The 18,166-nt window shown below is 41.7% G+C and overlaps 1 protein-coding gene across 17 annotated transcripts in view; it reads left to right on the plus strand.

The window, feature by feature from the left end:
- Positions 1–18,166, plus strand: part of LOC122540026 (protein TANC2) — a 1,063,581-nt gene that overhangs the window by 694,375 nt on the left and 351,040 nt on the right. For all 17 annotated transcript variants that reach the window (XM_043675319.1, XM_043675327.1, XM_043675320.1 and 14 more), the window contains one exon: positions 4,217–4,480. In XM_043675319.1, the coding sequence (XP_043531254.1) occupies positions 4,217–4,480 (264 nt within the window). The remainder of the gene's footprint in view (positions 1–4,216; positions 4,481–18,166) is intronic.

The following is an 18,166-nucleotide window of genomic DNA, read 5'->3' on the forward strand; positions in this document are numbered from 1 at the left end:
AGCCTCTGCTATCTCCTCCCTAGCTTCCCAGAGAATCCTCAGATAACACTCCTTCTAGAATTGATAACACCTGTCCGTAACTAACCTCGATCCTTTCTAGTCTAATATCTCACCCGTCATTCTTCACCTCTACAATATCCTCCTTTTCCTGAGTGAAAACCAATGAGAAATAGAACATAGAACATAGAAGAATACAGCGCAGTACAGGCCCTTTGGCCCTCGATGTTGCGCCGATCCAAGCCCACCTAACCTATACTAACCCACTATCCTCCATATACCTATCCAATGCCCGCTTAAATGCCCATAAAGAGGGAGAGTCCACCACTGCTACTGGCAGGGCATTCCATGAACTTACGACTCGCTGAGTGAAGAACCTACCCCTAACTTCAGTCCAATATCTACCCCCCGCTGAACGCTCTCTGCTCATTCCTGAAGTAGGGCCTGTGCCCGAAACGTCGAATCTCCTGTTTCCTGGATGCTGCCTGACCTGCTGTGCTGTTCCAGCAATAAAGTTTCAACTTTGATCTCCAGCATATGCAGACCTCACTTTCTTCTCGACCAAAACTGCACACAATATTCCAGATGCGGCCGCACCAGAGTCTTATACAACTGCAAGATTACCTCAGTACTCCGGAACTCAATTCCTCTACCAATAAAAGCCAGTACGCCATATGCCTTCCTCACCGCACTATTTACCTGGGTGGCAACTTTCAGAGATCTGTGTACATGGACACCAAGATCCCTCTGCTCATCCACACTACCAAGTATCCGACCATTAGCCCAGTACCCCATCTTTTTGTTATTCTTCCCAAAGTAAATGACCTCACATTTAGCTACATTGAATTCCATTTGCCACCTTTCTGCCCAGCTCTGCAGCTTCTCTATATCCTGCTGTAACCTGCCACATCCTTCCTCACTGTCAACAACTCTTCCGACTTTCGTATCATCCGCAAACTTGCTCACCCAACCTTCTAACCCCTCTTCCAGGTCATTTATAAAAATGACAAACAGCAATGGTCCCAAAACAGATCCTTGCGGAACACCGCTAGTGACGGCACTCCATGAAGAAACTTTGCCATCAACTACTACCCTCTGTCTTCTTCCATCCAGCCAATTCCTAATCCAAACCTCCAACTCACCCTCAATGCCATATCTCCGTATTTTCTGCAGTAGCCTACCATGGGGAAATGTTCATTTAGTAACTCTCCGATCTCCACAGGGTCCACCTTCAACTTCCCACTTCTGTCTTTAATTGGCTCTGTTCCTACCCTAATCATCATCATATTCCTCACATACCTACAGAAAGCTTTAGGGTTCTCCTTTATTCTTTTTGCTAAAGACTGGTCGTGTCCTCTCTTTGGTCTTCTTAACTCTCTCTTTAAACTCTCTAGCTCTCTAGCTGATCTTTAACACTTCATCGCCTCAACTGAACCATCTTGTCCCATCTTGCCCCAAAGAAGGCCTCCTCCTCCTGCTTAATAAGAGATGCAATTTCTGTCATAAACCATGATTCCCTTACCTTATCACTTCCTCCCTGCCTGACAGGGACATACCTATCAAGGACACACAATATTTGTTCCTTAAACCAGCTCCACATTTCAAATGTCTGTATCCCCTGCATTTTGCTACCCCATTCTATGCATCCTAATTCTTATCTAATCGCATTATAATTGCCCTTGCCCCATTGATAACTCTTGACCTGTGGTATGTACCTATCTCTTTCCATCGCTAAACTAAATGTAACTGAATTATGGTCACTCTCTCCAAAGTGCCCACCGACAACTAAATCAAACACCTGGCCTGGTTCATTACCAAACACCAGATCCAATGTGGCCTCCCCTCTTGTCGGCCCTTCGACATACTGTGTCAGGAAACCCTCCTGTACACATTGGACAAAAACTGATCCATCCGACATACTAGAGTTATAGCATTTCCAGTCAATGTTGGGGAAGTTAAAGTCCCCCATAATGACCACCCTGTTCCTTCACTCCTACCCAGAATAATTTTACCAATCCTCTCTTCCACCTCCCTGGAACTCTGCAGAGACCTATAAAAAACTCCAAGCAGTGTGACCTCTCCTCTCCTGTTTCTAACCTCAGCCCACACTACCTCAGTAGACGAGTCCTCATCAAAAGTTCTTTCAGCCACTGTTATACTATCCTTGACTAACAAGGTCACACCTCCCCCTGTTTTACTGCCTTACCCCTGTTCTTAATGAAAGACCTAAACCCTGGAACCTGCAACATCCATTCCTCACCCTGATCTATCCATGTCTTCGAAATGGCCACAACATCGAAGTCCCAGTGCTTATCCATGCTGCAAGCTCACCTACCTTATTTTGGATACTTCTGGTGTTGAAGTAGATACACTTCAAACCAGCTTGCAGTCTTCCAGCACATTCCTGTGACCCTGAAATCCTGTCCCTGTCCTCCCTGAAATCCTGTCCCTGTCCTCCCTACTGTCATCCTCCTGTGCACTGCAACTACTCCTTAGGTTCCCATCCCCCAGCTGAGCTAGTTTAAACCCACCCGAATAGCACCAGCAAATTTCTCATTCAGGATATTAGTACCCCTCTAGTTCAAATGAAGGCCGTCCTGTTTGTACAGGTCCCACCTACCCCAGAATGAGCCCCAATTATCCAAGTACCTGAAACCCTCCCTCCTGCACCATCCTTCGCAGCCACGTGTTCAGCTGATATCTCTCCCTATTCCTTGCCCCGCTATCACATGGCACGGGTAACAAACCAGAGATAACAACTTTGTTTTTTCTAGCTCTCAGCTTCCACCCTAGCTCCCTGAAATCCTGCCTTACATCCCTATCCCTCTTTCTATCTATGTCGTTGGTACCTTCGTGGACACGACTTGAGGCTGGTCACCCTCTCCCTTCAGGACCCCAAAGATACGATCCGAGACATCACGGACCCTGGCACCGGGGAGGCAACATACCAACCGTGAGTCTCGTTCGTTCCCAACAAACCTTCTATCTGAGCCTCTAACTATTGAGTCTCCAATGACTAACATTCTCCTCCTTTCCCTCCTTCACTTCTGTGCAACAGGGACAGGCTCTGTGCCAGAGACCTGGGCCCCATTGCATACCCCTGGTAAGTTGTCCCCCACAAAGTTTCCACAACAGTATACATGTTTTCAGGGGAACGACCAGAGGAGATCCTTCCACAGACTATTTTCTCCCCCTTCAAACAGTCACCCAGCTTTCTTCATGCCTAGGAGTAACTACTTCCCTGTAACTCTTATCTATCACAGCCTCTGCCTCCCGAATGATCCGAAGTGATAATCAGTGGAGATCTCTTCCTCACGCTCCAAGTCAGGTAAATCTCCTAAATTCCCTTCCTGTCATGAATTCCATGTGAGCTGCAACTTGCACCAAATGAAATCTGCAAGTCACTTCCGTGAAAAACACCTGGATGGATTAAACAAAATACATTCTAACCAAATAACCCCCACCTTAAAGCAATGTGGAACGCTTCAGGCTGCTCTATACTGAAATGAAAGCTATTTGTCTTATATCTTTGGACAACTCATTGACTGTGACTATGCCCACCTTCAACTAATAACTTATATTTATAATAAATATGTTTGCAGTCTTTCGAGACAAGCTCAGTCTATCAAGAAACCTTACATATTTACTTACTGCCTCCAGCTTTTCACCTGGCATAAGTGATTTTATTTTATTGAGACTTATAGATATTTTGGCTTAATCAAGAGATTCAGAGAATGGCAATACATAGCCATAGGGCTTAAAGCCACATTGCATTATATTACCAGAAAGTCTGTTGATGAGTAAATGTGGGCCAGGGCATCAAGAGAATGTCTCTGCTGTCCTTTGAAAAATGCCACAGAGTCTTTGCATTGGCCTGTGTGGGCAAACATCTCATTCATGTGTTGACACCCTCAACAATGCAGCATTTCTTCAGCTTTACTGTCAGTCTGGTTATATCATCAATTCTTAAACCCATGAAATTCAGAATCAGAAGGGAGAAATGCTACCCCCGAGCTGAGAATAATTAAGTAGGTTGCAGACTATAACTTCTATAACAAAGTAGAGCAAAAAGGAAAGATTAAAGTAATTCTGAATGCTAACAGTTGTATCCACAACTGCAGTTAGCATTTTCAAATTCAATTTGTTTCGAAAACAGCATGCAAGTTAATTTGCATTCTTCCACCATAACAATTTTTTTCTCTTTTTTCCCAATCAACAGCAACTTTGACAAGCTATTCCGAAAATGTAGAACGTGCTAAGTATGGTGGGGAAAGTAGCAAAGAATCAAGCTCCAGGACAAGTGCTAAACTATGGCATGCTCAAAAATCTGCCTTGGATTCCTGCCTATATCGAGTGGATGAAAATATATCTGGCTCCACGTTCAGCTTGAATAAATTCCCAGAAAGAAACTTGGAGACTGTCTCATCTCAGTCTGTCCACTCCATCCCCCTGTACCTCATGCCTCGACCAAATTCTGTTGCAGGTAAGAATATAGATTTATATATAGATATATAAATAATCAGTCATTACTTGTGACAACAATACTTTTACTGCCCCTGCTTTATTAACTAAGATCCAGAAAGCAGATGTAATCTTATTAGGTTGTATTCCCAACACTGAACTACTTCCTTCAGGAGCAGAACCAGAGTCAAGGGGCAGTATTTAATGAAAGTTATTGTGGTCCTGCCTTCTGGTTGAAAGACACTGAGAGGCCTGCATTGCCTTTTTTAAGGAAGGCCTGTCATACTAAATGCTACCCAGGCACTACAGTGGACAGTGGGCTTTGCCCTGGACCAAGACCCCAGGAACCAAAGTTCCATTGGCTGAGATGTGTTACCTAATCAAGACCCAGTAGTCTTTCACTAGGGAGGAAGTGGCTGCTGGCAACACATTGACCAAAGGCCTGATATTATGGTTGGGTCCCAGGCCTTGGTGAGTGAGAGTATGTGGGGGATGTTCGGTTGGCAGCAAGGGCACAGATTAGCAGCCAGTGGGTCAATCCTTCCTGATGCCAGGTCTCTGTCAGCCAGTAAACATGCTTCTACATAGCGAGCCACCCCAGACACAGCCTGGGTTAATAGCAACAGCTCTAGGCTGAGGTCCTTAATTGGTCATTAACTGTTTCATATCCATGTGTAATTTAGATTTTACTAAAATATTGTCATTTTAGTGTATAGTGCTGCACTTTACAGCATACTGCCTGACAACACCGTTATACCCCCTCAAATATACCTCTTTGAACACAGAAGGTAATTAAGTATTAAAAAAAAATCTTTGGATTAATGCTTGTATCTAGAAAATTTGTACTGTACAAACAAAATATAATTACTTTTGTCAGCTTTTGATTTTTTTGAAATAGTCTGACGAATTGCTTGCTCCAATTGATTTATTGTTAATTGAGATAATAATGAAAATACAAAAGCAAAATGAATTGTTGCATTGCAATCTTAAGCTTTTGTTTTATTTTGGAGGGTTTAAAGGTCCATTACTTTCCTAAAATTGCAGTGTTCTTTGATTTTTTTTTCATTTTATAGTCTTCATTAAACTTACTTACATCTTTCTTTCTGGACTGTATAATTAATTTTACAGGGGAAACCTTTCTCTTTTTGATTACTTGTGCCTGTGTTCCAGGTGGAAGATATTAATCAAAGTACTTGGATGCCAAATATGGCTCTATTAATCAAATAATACAACAGCTAGTTTAATTCTGAAGTGCCACCTGAACCTTGTCGAGGTTATGAAAGAAAGGTTTAATTTGTGTAGTCCTTGAGAGAATAGCTACACAGGTTTATTTGAGTTTGCAAAAGTTCTGGGCTTTGCTTAAAGAAAGGAGTCGATTTGTGTCTATATGTGCAAAAGCTTGCAAAGTAAGCTTAATTTGGAATGATTAGAACAGTAACAATGTCTACTGTTAAGACTGAAATTATAATGATCATAGGATATGCAATTTTCATTTATTTAAAAGAGAACTTTCAAAGTTTTGTGAGCAGTTATGTAGCAAAACCTCAGAGTGCATGAAGTTAATTGACTGTGAGGTCTCTCTGCCTGCAGTGCATTAAAGGAAGATGATGGCATTAAGGTGTTCAGGTATGGTATTATAAATTGAATTTATGCAGGGTTTTCCTGGGCATAGAACATGTGTTGGAGAATTCTAGTTATAAGTAAATGATAAAACATCTCTTTGGGTTCAGCTAATCTTATCATTAAGTCTAGATTATGATGTTTTTTTAAACATTATGGACATAAATATGATTTTTAAGTTTAGGTTCCTCAGATTTCTGTAATTTACAAAACGGAGGTGTTTGTATTCAGCTGTAATGATCAAAAATATTAAAAATAGTCATGCCAAAAATGATTGTTACATATAATGAGTTGTCAAAACCTTAGACATGACAAGAAGAATGTAGCTGTTTTTCAGGGCAATCTGACATACAACTTTGAATATTTATAAATATGTGTACTCCCTCGAATATATTCTTGACAAAAATTTAAACAATTGTATCATGGCTTAAACATGCTATGAATCAGTGCGTTGCATCATAAGTTGCTGAGTGTGGCTTTTACTCATGATCCCCTCAGATGTCTGTTTTGAGTTTTATTCAATCCAGGATGGAAAAATGGGTATGTGTTTTTTTCCAAGTGTGGGAAGATTTGAGGATAATTTAAACATGCTGCTTTGATGGACTTCAAGCCAGTTTTGGAGTACCATAAGAACTTGAAGAACAGAAAGCTTACATAAATTTATTTGTGATTAAGTATGGGTGCTAAGAAGTTAAATGATTTTGAATGCTGTATTTTTGACTTTTTGTTTGAATTAAGGATGCAATAGTTCCCTGAAATGTGTTATGGACCAGGCCAGATACCCTCAAAACATTTTTAAAAAGTGGCTCAGATCCTAACTCTGCTAGTTGTTTTAACCAGTCGTAACGTGGATATTCCAGGAGTAATGCAGCTGGTCAACCCAATTAGCTTTAAACAAAACAATTTATTTACAAGATTACCAAATGAAACACAAACAAAACAAAAACAGAATACAGAATAACTTATTCTTTGTGGGCAGCACGGTGGCACAGTGGTTAGCACTGCTGCCTCACAGCGCCAGAGACCCGGGTTCAATTCCCGCCTCAGGCGACTGACTGTGTGGAGTTTGCACGTTCTCCCCGTGTCTGCGTGGGTTTCCTCCGGGTGCTCCGGTTTCCTCCCACAGTCCAAAAGATGTGCAGGGTCAGGTGAATTGGCCATACTGAATTGCCCATAGTGTTAGGTAAGGGGTAAATGTAGGGGTATGGGTGGGTTTCGCTTCGGCGGGTCGGTGTGGACTTGTTGGGCCAAAGGGCCTGTTTCCACACTGTAATCTAATCTAATCTTACCCAAAAACCCAACAGATTATCCCAATTTAATGCTGTTCCAAATACTTGCAACAATCCCCATAAACACCCCTTGGCACAAATGGTAAAAATCAAACAAAGGGTCTTACAGGAGAGAAGTCAGAGAACGAGTACCAGCATGAACCTGCTTCTTTGAGTCCCGCAGCTTCAAAACCTCTACTGTGCTAAAAACCAACCAAACCAGAGAAAAGTTTTCTTTTAAGCTTGAAAACTTTTTCCCTGAGGCGGTATCTGTTAGCTATAATTAAACAGGTCCTAAAACCCATCCATGCCCAGACTTTTCGAAGTCTCTGTCTTTTACGACCCTCTGGGGGGAAAAAAGAAAACCAAGAACAATATAACCTTGTTAAAAGAGCAGCATTGTCACAAATGCAACTTTTGATGTAGCAGGTAAGGTTTTACCTTCAACCGATATTATTCATTCGTACAGTGTAAGTGCAAAATCAGAGAAAGGTTCTGTTGAAATGCTTAAAAATAAGAGTTTACACTGTAAACTCAGCAGGTGAAGGATGTAGAGTCGAGAGTGTGGTGCTAGAAAAGCACAGCAGGTCAGGCAGCATTCGAGGAGCTGGAGAGTTGACGTTTCGGGCAAAAGTCATTCATCAGGAAAGGGGTTTTGCCTGAAATGTTGACTCTCTTGCTCCTCGACTGCTGCCTGACCTGCTGTGCTTTTCCAGCACCACACTCTCAACTCTAATCTCCAGCATCTCAGTCCTCACTTTAGCCTAGGTAAAGGATGTATTTGCCTTCTGAGGAGATGTTCAACTGAATGCCTCAGACACAGTACTTTCAGGTCCGCTGAGGGGTATCTCCCTATTTTTTCTATCATTTTGACCGTATTTGACCTGGAGTTTTAGATAATATTTCTCCTATAAATGATCATGAGGTTATAATTGCAAGAAGGTAGATGACCGTACCAGGAGATTTGTTATTTCATTTGGTCCTTCGTGCCAAATTGCCACTGAACTGTGAAACCACTTCAGGCTGCATTTAGCAATCAGCCACATTATTATGGCTGTAGAGTCACAAGCAGACCAGATGAGGTATGGATGATAGGTTTTCTTTCTTGAGGGACATTAGTGAACCAGCTGTACTTTTACAACAATTAACATTAATTTAATAGTTACCATTACTAAGACCAGCATTTAATTACAGATTTATTGATTTAAATTCCACTCGAAGTTGTGGTGGAATCTGGAGCTCCTGGTCCAATGACATAACTATGACATTATATCCACCCTGTTTAATAATCCAGCCCCACTATTTCAATTTGTCCTTTATATTTGCCTGTAACAGGGATCATCTAAGGGAACAAATGATGAACTTTTTCACTTGTCTTAATATTCTTTCTTTGTGATGTAAGCCGAAAACTACCTTGACTAGCCTAATTGCAGTTTTAGTGATTTTTCATACAAATGCACTGTTACATCCCAATTTTATATTCTATACCCTTTGCCAGAAAGACCTTGTTTTTAATTCTGGTCTTATCTGGACCAGGTATGGCTTTTAATATGAATCCAGCTCCCAAATCTGATGATGGGAGTACAGACCTCCTAGCAATAGTCAGGATGTGGGGCAGAAAATAAATCAGGAAATAGAACAGGCATGTAAGAAAGGCACTATTATAATAATCATTGGGGACTTCAATTTGCAGGTGGACTGGGAAAATTGGATTGGATTAGATTACCTACAGTGTGGAAACAGGCCCTTCGGCCCAACAAGTCCAGACTGACCCTCTGAAGAGCAACCCACCCAGACCCAGACCCATTCCACTACATTTACCCCTACTAATCCACCTAACACTATGGGCAATTTAGCATGACCAATTCACCTAACCTGCACATCTTTGGACTGTAGGAGAAAACCGGAGCACCCGGAGGAAACCCATGCAGACACGGGGAGAATGTGCAAACTCCACACAGACAGTTGCCTGAGGCGGGAATCGAACTCGGGTCCCTATTGCTGTGAGGCAGCAGTGCTAACCACTGAGCCACCTTGATAGCAGATATCAAGAAAAGGAATTCAAGGAATCTCTATGCGATGATATTTTTGAAGCAGCTTGTGATAGAGCCCACTAGTGATGTGTAATGAGGCAGATTTGATTAGGCAGCTGAAGGTGATGGGGCAGTGACCATAATACGATAGAATTATCCCTGCAGTTTGAGAGGGAGAAGCTGGAATCAGATGTCATAGTATTGCAATTGAGTAAAGGTAACAACAAAAACATGAATTGATTGGAAGGAGAGCCGATTGGGAAAATGGTAGAGCAGCAGTGGCAAGAGTTTCTGGGGGTAATTCGAGAGGCACAGCAGAAATTCATCCCAAGAAAGAAGAAACATACTAAAGAGAGAATGAGGCAACTGTGGCTGACCAGGGAAATCAGAGACAGCAAAAAAGCATACAGTGTGGTGAAGATTAATGGAAAGCCAGAGGATTGAGAAGCCTTTAAAAACCAGCAGAGGATAACTTAAAAAAAAACAAAAATATGGGAGATGATGAAATATGAAAGCAAGCTAGATAGTAAAAGATAGTTGCAAAAGCTTTTTAGCTATCTAAAAATTAAAAGAGGCAAGAGTAGATATTGGACCATTGAAAAATGAGGCCGGAGAAATAGTAATGGGGGGACAAAGAAATGGCAGAAGAATTTAATGGTTATCTTAGTGGAAGATACCAGGAGTATACCAGAACTTCAAGAAAATCAAGGGGTAGAAGTGTGTGTGGTGGCCATCACTAAGTAGAAGATGCTGGGGAAGCTGAAAGGTTTGAAGGTGGATAAATAACCTGGACCAGATAGACTACATCTTAGAGTTCTGAAGAAGAAGACTGAGGAGATTGTAGAGGCATTGGTGGTGATCTTTCTGGACTCAGTGGAGTCAGGAAATGTCGGAGAGGACTAGGAAAAGGGGAATGTAACACCCCTGTTTAAGAAGGGAGGGTGGCAGAAGGCAGGAAACTATAAGCTGGTTAGCCTGAAGAAGGGCATGTGCCCGAAACATCGAATCTTCTGTTCCCTAGATGCTGCCTGACCTGCTGTGCTGTTCCAGCAATAAAGTTTCAACTTTAGGAGATAATGACCAAGTTAGACAAATGAGAGCCAGTGGACAAGATCTATTCGGATTTCCAGAAGGCCTTTGGAAATGTGCCATCCATGAGGCTGCTAAACAGGTTAAGGGCCCATGGTTTAAGGAGCAAGGTACTAGCAAGACTAGAGAATTACTGAAAATGTGTTTCTGGAAAAGCGCAGCAGGTCAGGCAGCATCCAAGGAACAGGAGAATCGACGTTTCGGGCATAAGCCAGAAGGCAGAGAGTAGGGATAAAAAGGTCTTTTTCAGGATGGCAGCCAGTCATTCATGGAGGGGTCACTGTTGGGACTGCAACTATTCACATCTAGGTGAAGGAGCTGAAATTTGCAGATAATCCAAAGACAGGTGATGGGGCAGATAGTGTTGAGGAGGTAGGGAGGCTGCAGAAGGACTTGACAGACTAGGAGAATAGGCAAAGAAATAGCAGATGAAGTACAATGTGGGAAAGTGTGAGGTTATGCACTTGGGTGGGAAGAAACTATTTTCGAAATGGGGAAAGGCTTTGGAAATCTGCGCATAAAGGAACATGGGAGTCCTCGTTCAGGATTCTCTTAAGGTTAACATGCAGTTTCAGTGGGCAGTTAGGAAGGCAAATGAAATGCTGGCTTTTATTTCAAGAGGGCTGGAATACAAGAGCATATATGTACTACCAAGGTTGTATAAGGTTCTGGTCAGACTACATTTGGAACATTGTGAGCAGTCCTAGAGATGTACAGCACGAGAAAAGACCCTTTGGTCCAACTCTTTCATGCTGACTAGATATCTCAACCTAATCTTGTCCCATTTGCCAGCACTTGGCCCATGTCCCTCTAAATTCTTCCTATTCATGTACCCATCCAGATGCCTTTGAAATGTTGCTATTGCACCAGCCTCCATCACTTCCTTTGGCAGCTGATTCTATATACGCACCACCTTCTGCGTGAAAAAGTTGCCCCTTAGGTCTCTCTTATATCTTTCCCCCCTCACCCTAAACCTATACCCTGTCGTCCTGGACTCCCCCACCCCAGGGAAAAGACTTTGTCTATTTATCCTATCCATGCCCCTCGTGATTTTATAAATTGCCCCTCATGATTTTGAGTTTTGGGCTTCGTATCTAAGGAAAGATCTGATGGCGCTGGAGGGAGTCCAGAAGAGGTGTACGAGTATGATCCCGTGATGAAGGACTTTCACATGAGGAGCTGTTGAGGACTCTGGGTCTGTACTCTGAGTTTAGTAGGATGAAGGGGATCTCATTGAAACTTACAGAATACTGACAGGCCTGGACAAGTGGATATGGAGACGATGTTTCCACTGGTCGTGGAGGCTAGGACTGAGATGAGGAAGAGTTCAGTCAGAGGGTGGTTAGTCTGTGGAGCTCATTGCTGCAGACGGCTGTGGTGGCCAAGTCATTGAGTCTGGATGTGAGTTTCCTTGCTGTGCTGGAAGGTTCAGTTTCAGCCATTCATCACCATACCAGGTAACATCATCAGTGAGCCTCTGATGAAGTGCTGGTGTTATGTCCCACTTTCTATTTATGTTTTTACATTTCTTTGAGTTGGTGATGTAATTTACGCTTTGTTTTCTCAGCAGATGGTAAATGGGGTTCACATCCATGTGTTTGTTGATGGAGTTCCATTTGGAATGTCACGCTTCTAGGAATTCTCATGTGTGTCTCTGTTTGGCTTGTCCTAGGATGAGTGTGTTGTCCCAGTCAAAATGGTGTCCTCCTTCACCTGTATGTAAGGATACTACTGCTAATTGGTCATGTCTTTTTGTGGCTAATTGATGTTCATGTATCCTGTAGCAAACAGGCAAAAAACTAGTCACCAGAATATATGTAGGTGAGATGCATTAGTCAGGGGTAAATGTAGAGTAATAGGATAGGGAAATGAACCGGGGTGGGTTACTCTTCCGAAGGGCGGTGTGGACTTGTTGAGCCAAATTGCATCTTTCCGCACTGTAGGGGTTCTATGATTCTATGATGTGACTCCAAACCCAAAGTGGTCGACTCTTAAATACCTTCTGAAATGGCCTAACATCTCACTCAGTTATATCAGCCTGTTACAAAGTCATGGGTGTACCTGTACCAGGTGGACTGCAGGTTTTCAAAAAGACACCTCAATGTCACCTTCTTGAGGATAGTTGGGGACAAAGGTATCTGTGAGTGTAATTGAAGTGTTTAATTAATGGGAGTGACAGAAAAAGCTGTCTCTTGTGGCTGTTGTGCTGAAAGGACAAAATGGAACAAAAGGCATAATAAACCAAGGGCATCTCGGGATGGGCAATAAATGCTGGATAACCGGCTTTGCCCACATCCCACAAATTAATTTAAAAATTGATTTGTTTTGGGGGACTGTGAAATGCATTCCCGGGGTCAGGAGAAACCACATCAGTATATCAACATGTTAATGAATGTTTCTGGAGGGAATTGAGGATATAAAGACAGGGCAAGTAGATATGATTAGGTTCCTTGTTCATGCATAGGATAAACATCACCAAAGATTTGTTGGGCTCAACTTTTTGTTTGTATATTTGTTTTGTAATCTTGTTAGCCTCAGCAAGATCATCACTTATAAGATTTATTGGCAATTGTAAAATGATTTCTGAATCACTTTATAATTGAACTATTCTGGTGAATCTTCGCACTGTGTGAGAAATATCAACTTTTGCTTTTATAAGATGTACCCTCTGTTGCTGTGCCATTTTTTTCTTGGTTTTCCCATTTATTTCAAATGGCTAGCTATTGTGCTATAATTAGCAATCATGGATGATTGTTAGATTGTTTTTCTATCTGAGGAGGATGAGTCCAGACTATTGTTATTCAAATAACATCAGGCATTCTCATTTGTGTGACATAGATTTAAAGTACCCCAGAAAAGCAAATTTATTCCAATTGTAAGATTATCTGTGGTTCATGTGATAAATTTCATGCAATTTAGAGTATCAAAAATACATCAACACCTGGGAGTATTAAAGGGATAGGCATCTAACAGTGGGTTTGTGTGATTTCAATGGAGAGCTTAAATAGTTCATACTCGTATCTTGACCCTGATGTTAAATACTTAAGTGGGATGAAACCAGACTTAGCAAGTTTCTAAAATTACCCTTTGCATTCCAAAATGACAGTACATATACACAGATTTGTAAAATGTGCCAGATGCCATATTGATAAAGGATTGGCAAGCATCGACTAAATGAGCACCGAAGGTATGCAAGTCAGGCACATGATGACGTCAAATATTTCTTTTATGCCAGTTCTACCATTTTGAAGCTCTAGATTCCAGCTTATGCCCTCACATTGCTGATTACATGTTAAGCAACATGAAAACCAATCCATCAGAACTACTGAAAAGAATCATCCATCACACATTAGTTGCTGTTTCACTGTAGCTTCCATTTGATACCTTTTAGATTTCTACCGTAGCTGTTTCAGGTTATGTGGTGAGTAGTGTGGCACGTGATTCTTCATAGATTAGTTGATCCCAGATCATGGTTGTGCTGGTAGGGCTTCCTTTTAAAGTCAGACATGACTGGGAGAATGGGAAGAGGCTATGCTAAATATGATCAATGACTGGTAAAGGGGGATGACCTTTCAATAGGAGGCAAATCTGTGCAGGACTTCTCTTTATTCATGGGATTTGAGCATGCTGACAAAGCCAAGGTTTGTTTCCCATTCCTCACTGCCCTTGAAAAGGTGGTGGTGAGATGTCTTTTTGAACTTGAGCAATTTGTCTGGTGTAGCTGCGCCCTCAATGCAGTTAGGAAGCGAATTCCAGGATTTTGATCCAACAACAGTGAAGGTACAGCAATTTAGTTCTAAATCAGCGTGATGTGTGATTTGAAAGGGAACTTCTGGTGAGGGTGGTATGTACCTGGTGCCCTCCTCCTTCCAAGTGGTAGAAGTTGCATGTTTGGAAGGTTCTATTAAAGGAGGCTTGGTGAATTAGTGCAGTACATATTTTTTCTTTTTGTACACCAGTGGTAGAATGAGTCAACAGTTGAAGTGATGAATGGGATGCCCATCAAACTGGCTGCTTTGTCAAGGGATGGTATTGACCTTCTTAAATATTGTCAGAGCTGCTGCTCAGCAAGGCAAGTACTCCACTACATTCTTAGCTTCTGTTGTGAGGCTGTAATATATGGGCTAACTATTGACCTTTAATTGCATTGACTGATTTAGTGTCTAGAACTTTCATTTGTAAGAAACAAACTGTAACTGAACCAGGACACTAGATTAAAATGGCTCAGAAACCACTTGACCTGCAAGCTGTCCAAGTTTCACAGAGAATTATAGAATGGATGGCTAATGGAATGCTATCCTTTATTACAAAAGAAACTGAACATCAAAGTAAGTGATGTGGGTGTGGTGAATTGTGTTGTAGCAGGAAGCTGTGATTGCATTAATAGAGTGTGATACTGAAAGAGACATTGGTAGAGCTTGACCACTCGCGAGGCGATTACACTTCTGGTATTGAATCCAGTTTCTTGAGGGTAAACACTGATGTTGACCTCCACTGATATCAGTTGCCACTCCCTGCTCGTTATTTCCTAACCTCTTTTAGATACAGGACATTTCCCCTCACTTGCAACTGCTCCAATAGGACCTTTAGTCTCAGAAAACCTTGATGCTGTTTCACCGATGACAAGCTGTTGTTCATTTTTGCTCAGCTCCATTCCCAAAGATTTCAGTGTCTTCAGCAGCTGTAGTGTATCGTTCCTTTAAGTGGCAGTAAGAAAGCCCATGTAGATGTGTGCTGCAAATGAACAGCATGGTTCATATCAGCTGAATGCAGATATCAATGTAGAGGACGTAACACAAAGTAAGTGTGCTGACTTCATTATAATGAATAATTCCCAGGCCTTTTGGGAACCACCTAATTTATCCGCTAAAATGCGCTGAATCTGTACCATTTAAGTGTGCATAAAATACTGCAATACCTTCATAATAAGTACCACCTTCCTCCTTGAGTTCAATGCCCAATAGCAGATTCACCTTCCCGTGCAGTGATCTCCACCATGGGGTAATGTCTGGAACACAGCCCAATAGGAACAGGGAGTACAGACACTGAGAACAAATCTTAACCCAATTTGTTTAGACCTGTTAACTTGCACCTACCTGCGCGCCACAAATATCACTTTTCCTACATTGATTCATTGGCTAGTTTTCTGATGGGTGCCATTGGAACAGGACATCTGAGTGACTTTCAGTCCAATGAAGCAAATTCTAATAGTGACATTCCAGTTTCTGACCAGGCTAAAATGTGTTACCTTCATATATATATTTTTTAACTTGCAGATCTGAAAATGTATTGCAACACTATTGTTTTGATACTCTGAAACAATCAAATATCCACAGCATGTTTAACAATTTACAAACTGTTCAACTATTAAAGCCTTTATTGTTTTGGCATATTTAGATAGTTCCTATGCTTTTTTTTCCCCAATAAAAGTACCTTGGGAAATAGAAAACTAGATTTCCAAGGTTGTTTAATAGCTCTTTAATCTACACAGCAAATGGAAAACTTGGCAATACATAATGCTGCATTTTTTTTCGCAGAGAACTTTCTTTTCCAGCTAATTAACTTAGTTGGCTTGATCTTAGCACGTAGGTCAGATCAACTCCAACAGCATGGGATCAATTCCTCTTCTGGCTGAGGTCTGCTTGGAGCCTACCTCCTCATTTGACTCATAGAGAAAGAACTAAAGGCACTTTGCCATGGTTCAACAAATAATTGTCTGTGACTTGCCTTCAGCTGAGAACTTGAAGAATTTTCCTCAAGATATATAATTGTTTATAAAGGATTTAATGTTGTTGCCTATCCTGGACTCGCTAAAAGGACCACCATTTAATTATTTTTAATTGACTTGTGACAAATTAGATTACTTACAATGTGGAAACAGGCCCTTCGGCACAACAAGTCCACACCGACCCACCGAAGCGCAACCCACCCAGACCCATTCCCCTACATTTACCCCTTCACCTAACACTACTGGCAATTTAGCACGGCCAATTCACCTAACCTGCACATCTTTGGACTGTGGGAGGAAACCGGAGCACCCGGAGGAAACTCACACAGACACGGGGAGAACGTGCAAACTCCACACAGTCAGTCGCCTGAGGCGGGAAATGAACCCGGGTCTCGGGCGCTGTGAGGCAGCAGTGCTAACCACTGTGCCACCGTGCCGACCACAAATCTTTGAAGCAGTTAGGCCTTGAACCCACCTTCTGGCCCAGAGATAGAGATACTATCCCATGCTGTACAAATCCCAGATTCTCTGTTTAAGATGATTGAATAAGTCAAATTACATTTTTTTAAATGAAAGACGGGTACCTCACTAACGTTTGGTTATCACATGATGACTCAATTCTGTCCGTAATTGTATTCAGTGACCGATCGACTGTGTAGCTGACTCCTTATGTCCATTTTCCAATAAGTTCAAAACAGTGGTCTTGGCAAAAATGTATGTACGTTCAGGCTCCAAACTGCACAGAGGGTTCATTTCAAATCACTTCAGAATGCCAGGGTTCTGCTCGATTTATATCAGTTGTTTATATCTGGATCATCTCCCTCATCCACTTTAACAGTGAAGTAACAATAAATGAGAAACAGCTGCTGTCTGACTAATTGCATTCCTGTGTACCAGTCTTGATATCAGCCACAATCCATTTCTCATTTTTATATTGGTGCGTGTGGGAGGGGAGGGGAAGAAACTATCTCCTTTCATCTCTTCGTCGAATCCATTGTATGTAATATGTACTTTTATCAATAATTTTGTTGCAGTTCTTTGATTTATCTTCCTGTGTACATTAACTCATTCCATTAGTTTCTTCTTTACCCAGATTGCATGCATTAAAACATAGGTGTTGCTCATTATATCTTCTCACCAGCTTTAGGCCTTCCCATGCTATTATTCTCCATTCAAAATCCATTTTATCCAGTGCCATCTGAAGTGATTCACCTGGCTATTCTTCTCAGTCTGCTTTGTATCTCCCTTTGCTGAGACGAATTAAACTGGGAATAATGTCTCCCCGAATTGGCAAATGTGAAAACATAACTGATTTTAGTTTTAAAGAAAAATCCATATGGATTCCCTTTAAGAACTTAAGTATTCTTAGGATTGTACAATTTGTGTGGTACTTGTCTGGCAATTTATTAGTACTTTGGAAAGCATGAAATTCATTTGTGTTTAAAATTGACAGTCTTGTGTAGTAAAAATTGAGATCAGCTTGTAGAACTGTTGAATCTCTCCGAAATATTGAGATTGACCTCGAATAAATACTGGAAGTGCTGGAGAAATTCAGAATTTCTGCCACCTTCTCTCAAGAAGGAAACTTAGTTAGTGTTTCAAAACCAATGCAACATTTCAGAACATTCCAGAATATGGTAGCAGAACTGGGCAGCACGGTGGCTCAGTGGTTAGCACTGCTGCTTCACAGCACCAGGGGGCCAGATTCGATTGGGTGGAGTGTGCACATTCTCCCCTTGTCTGTGTGGGTTTCCTCCCACAGTCCAAAGATGTGCAGTTCAGGTGAATTGGCCATGTTAAATTGCCCATAGTGTTAGGTGCACTAGTCAGAGGGAAATGGGTCTGGTTGGTTTACTTTTCGGAGGGTCAGTGTGAACTTGTTGGGCCGAAGGGCCTATTTCCACCCTGTAGGGAATCTAATCTAATCTAATGGGCAAAGAAGAAAGTGAGGACTGCAGATGCTGGAGATC

Source organism: Chiloscyllium plagiosum, chromosome 33 (genome assembly GCF_004010195.1).
Source record: "Chiloscyllium plagiosum isolate BGI_BamShark_2017 chromosome 33, ASM401019v2, whole genome shotgun sequence".
NCBI classification, from domain to species: domain Eukaryota; kingdom Metazoa; phylum Chordata; class Chondrichthyes; order Orectolobiformes; family Hemiscylliidae; genus Chiloscyllium; species Chiloscyllium plagiosum.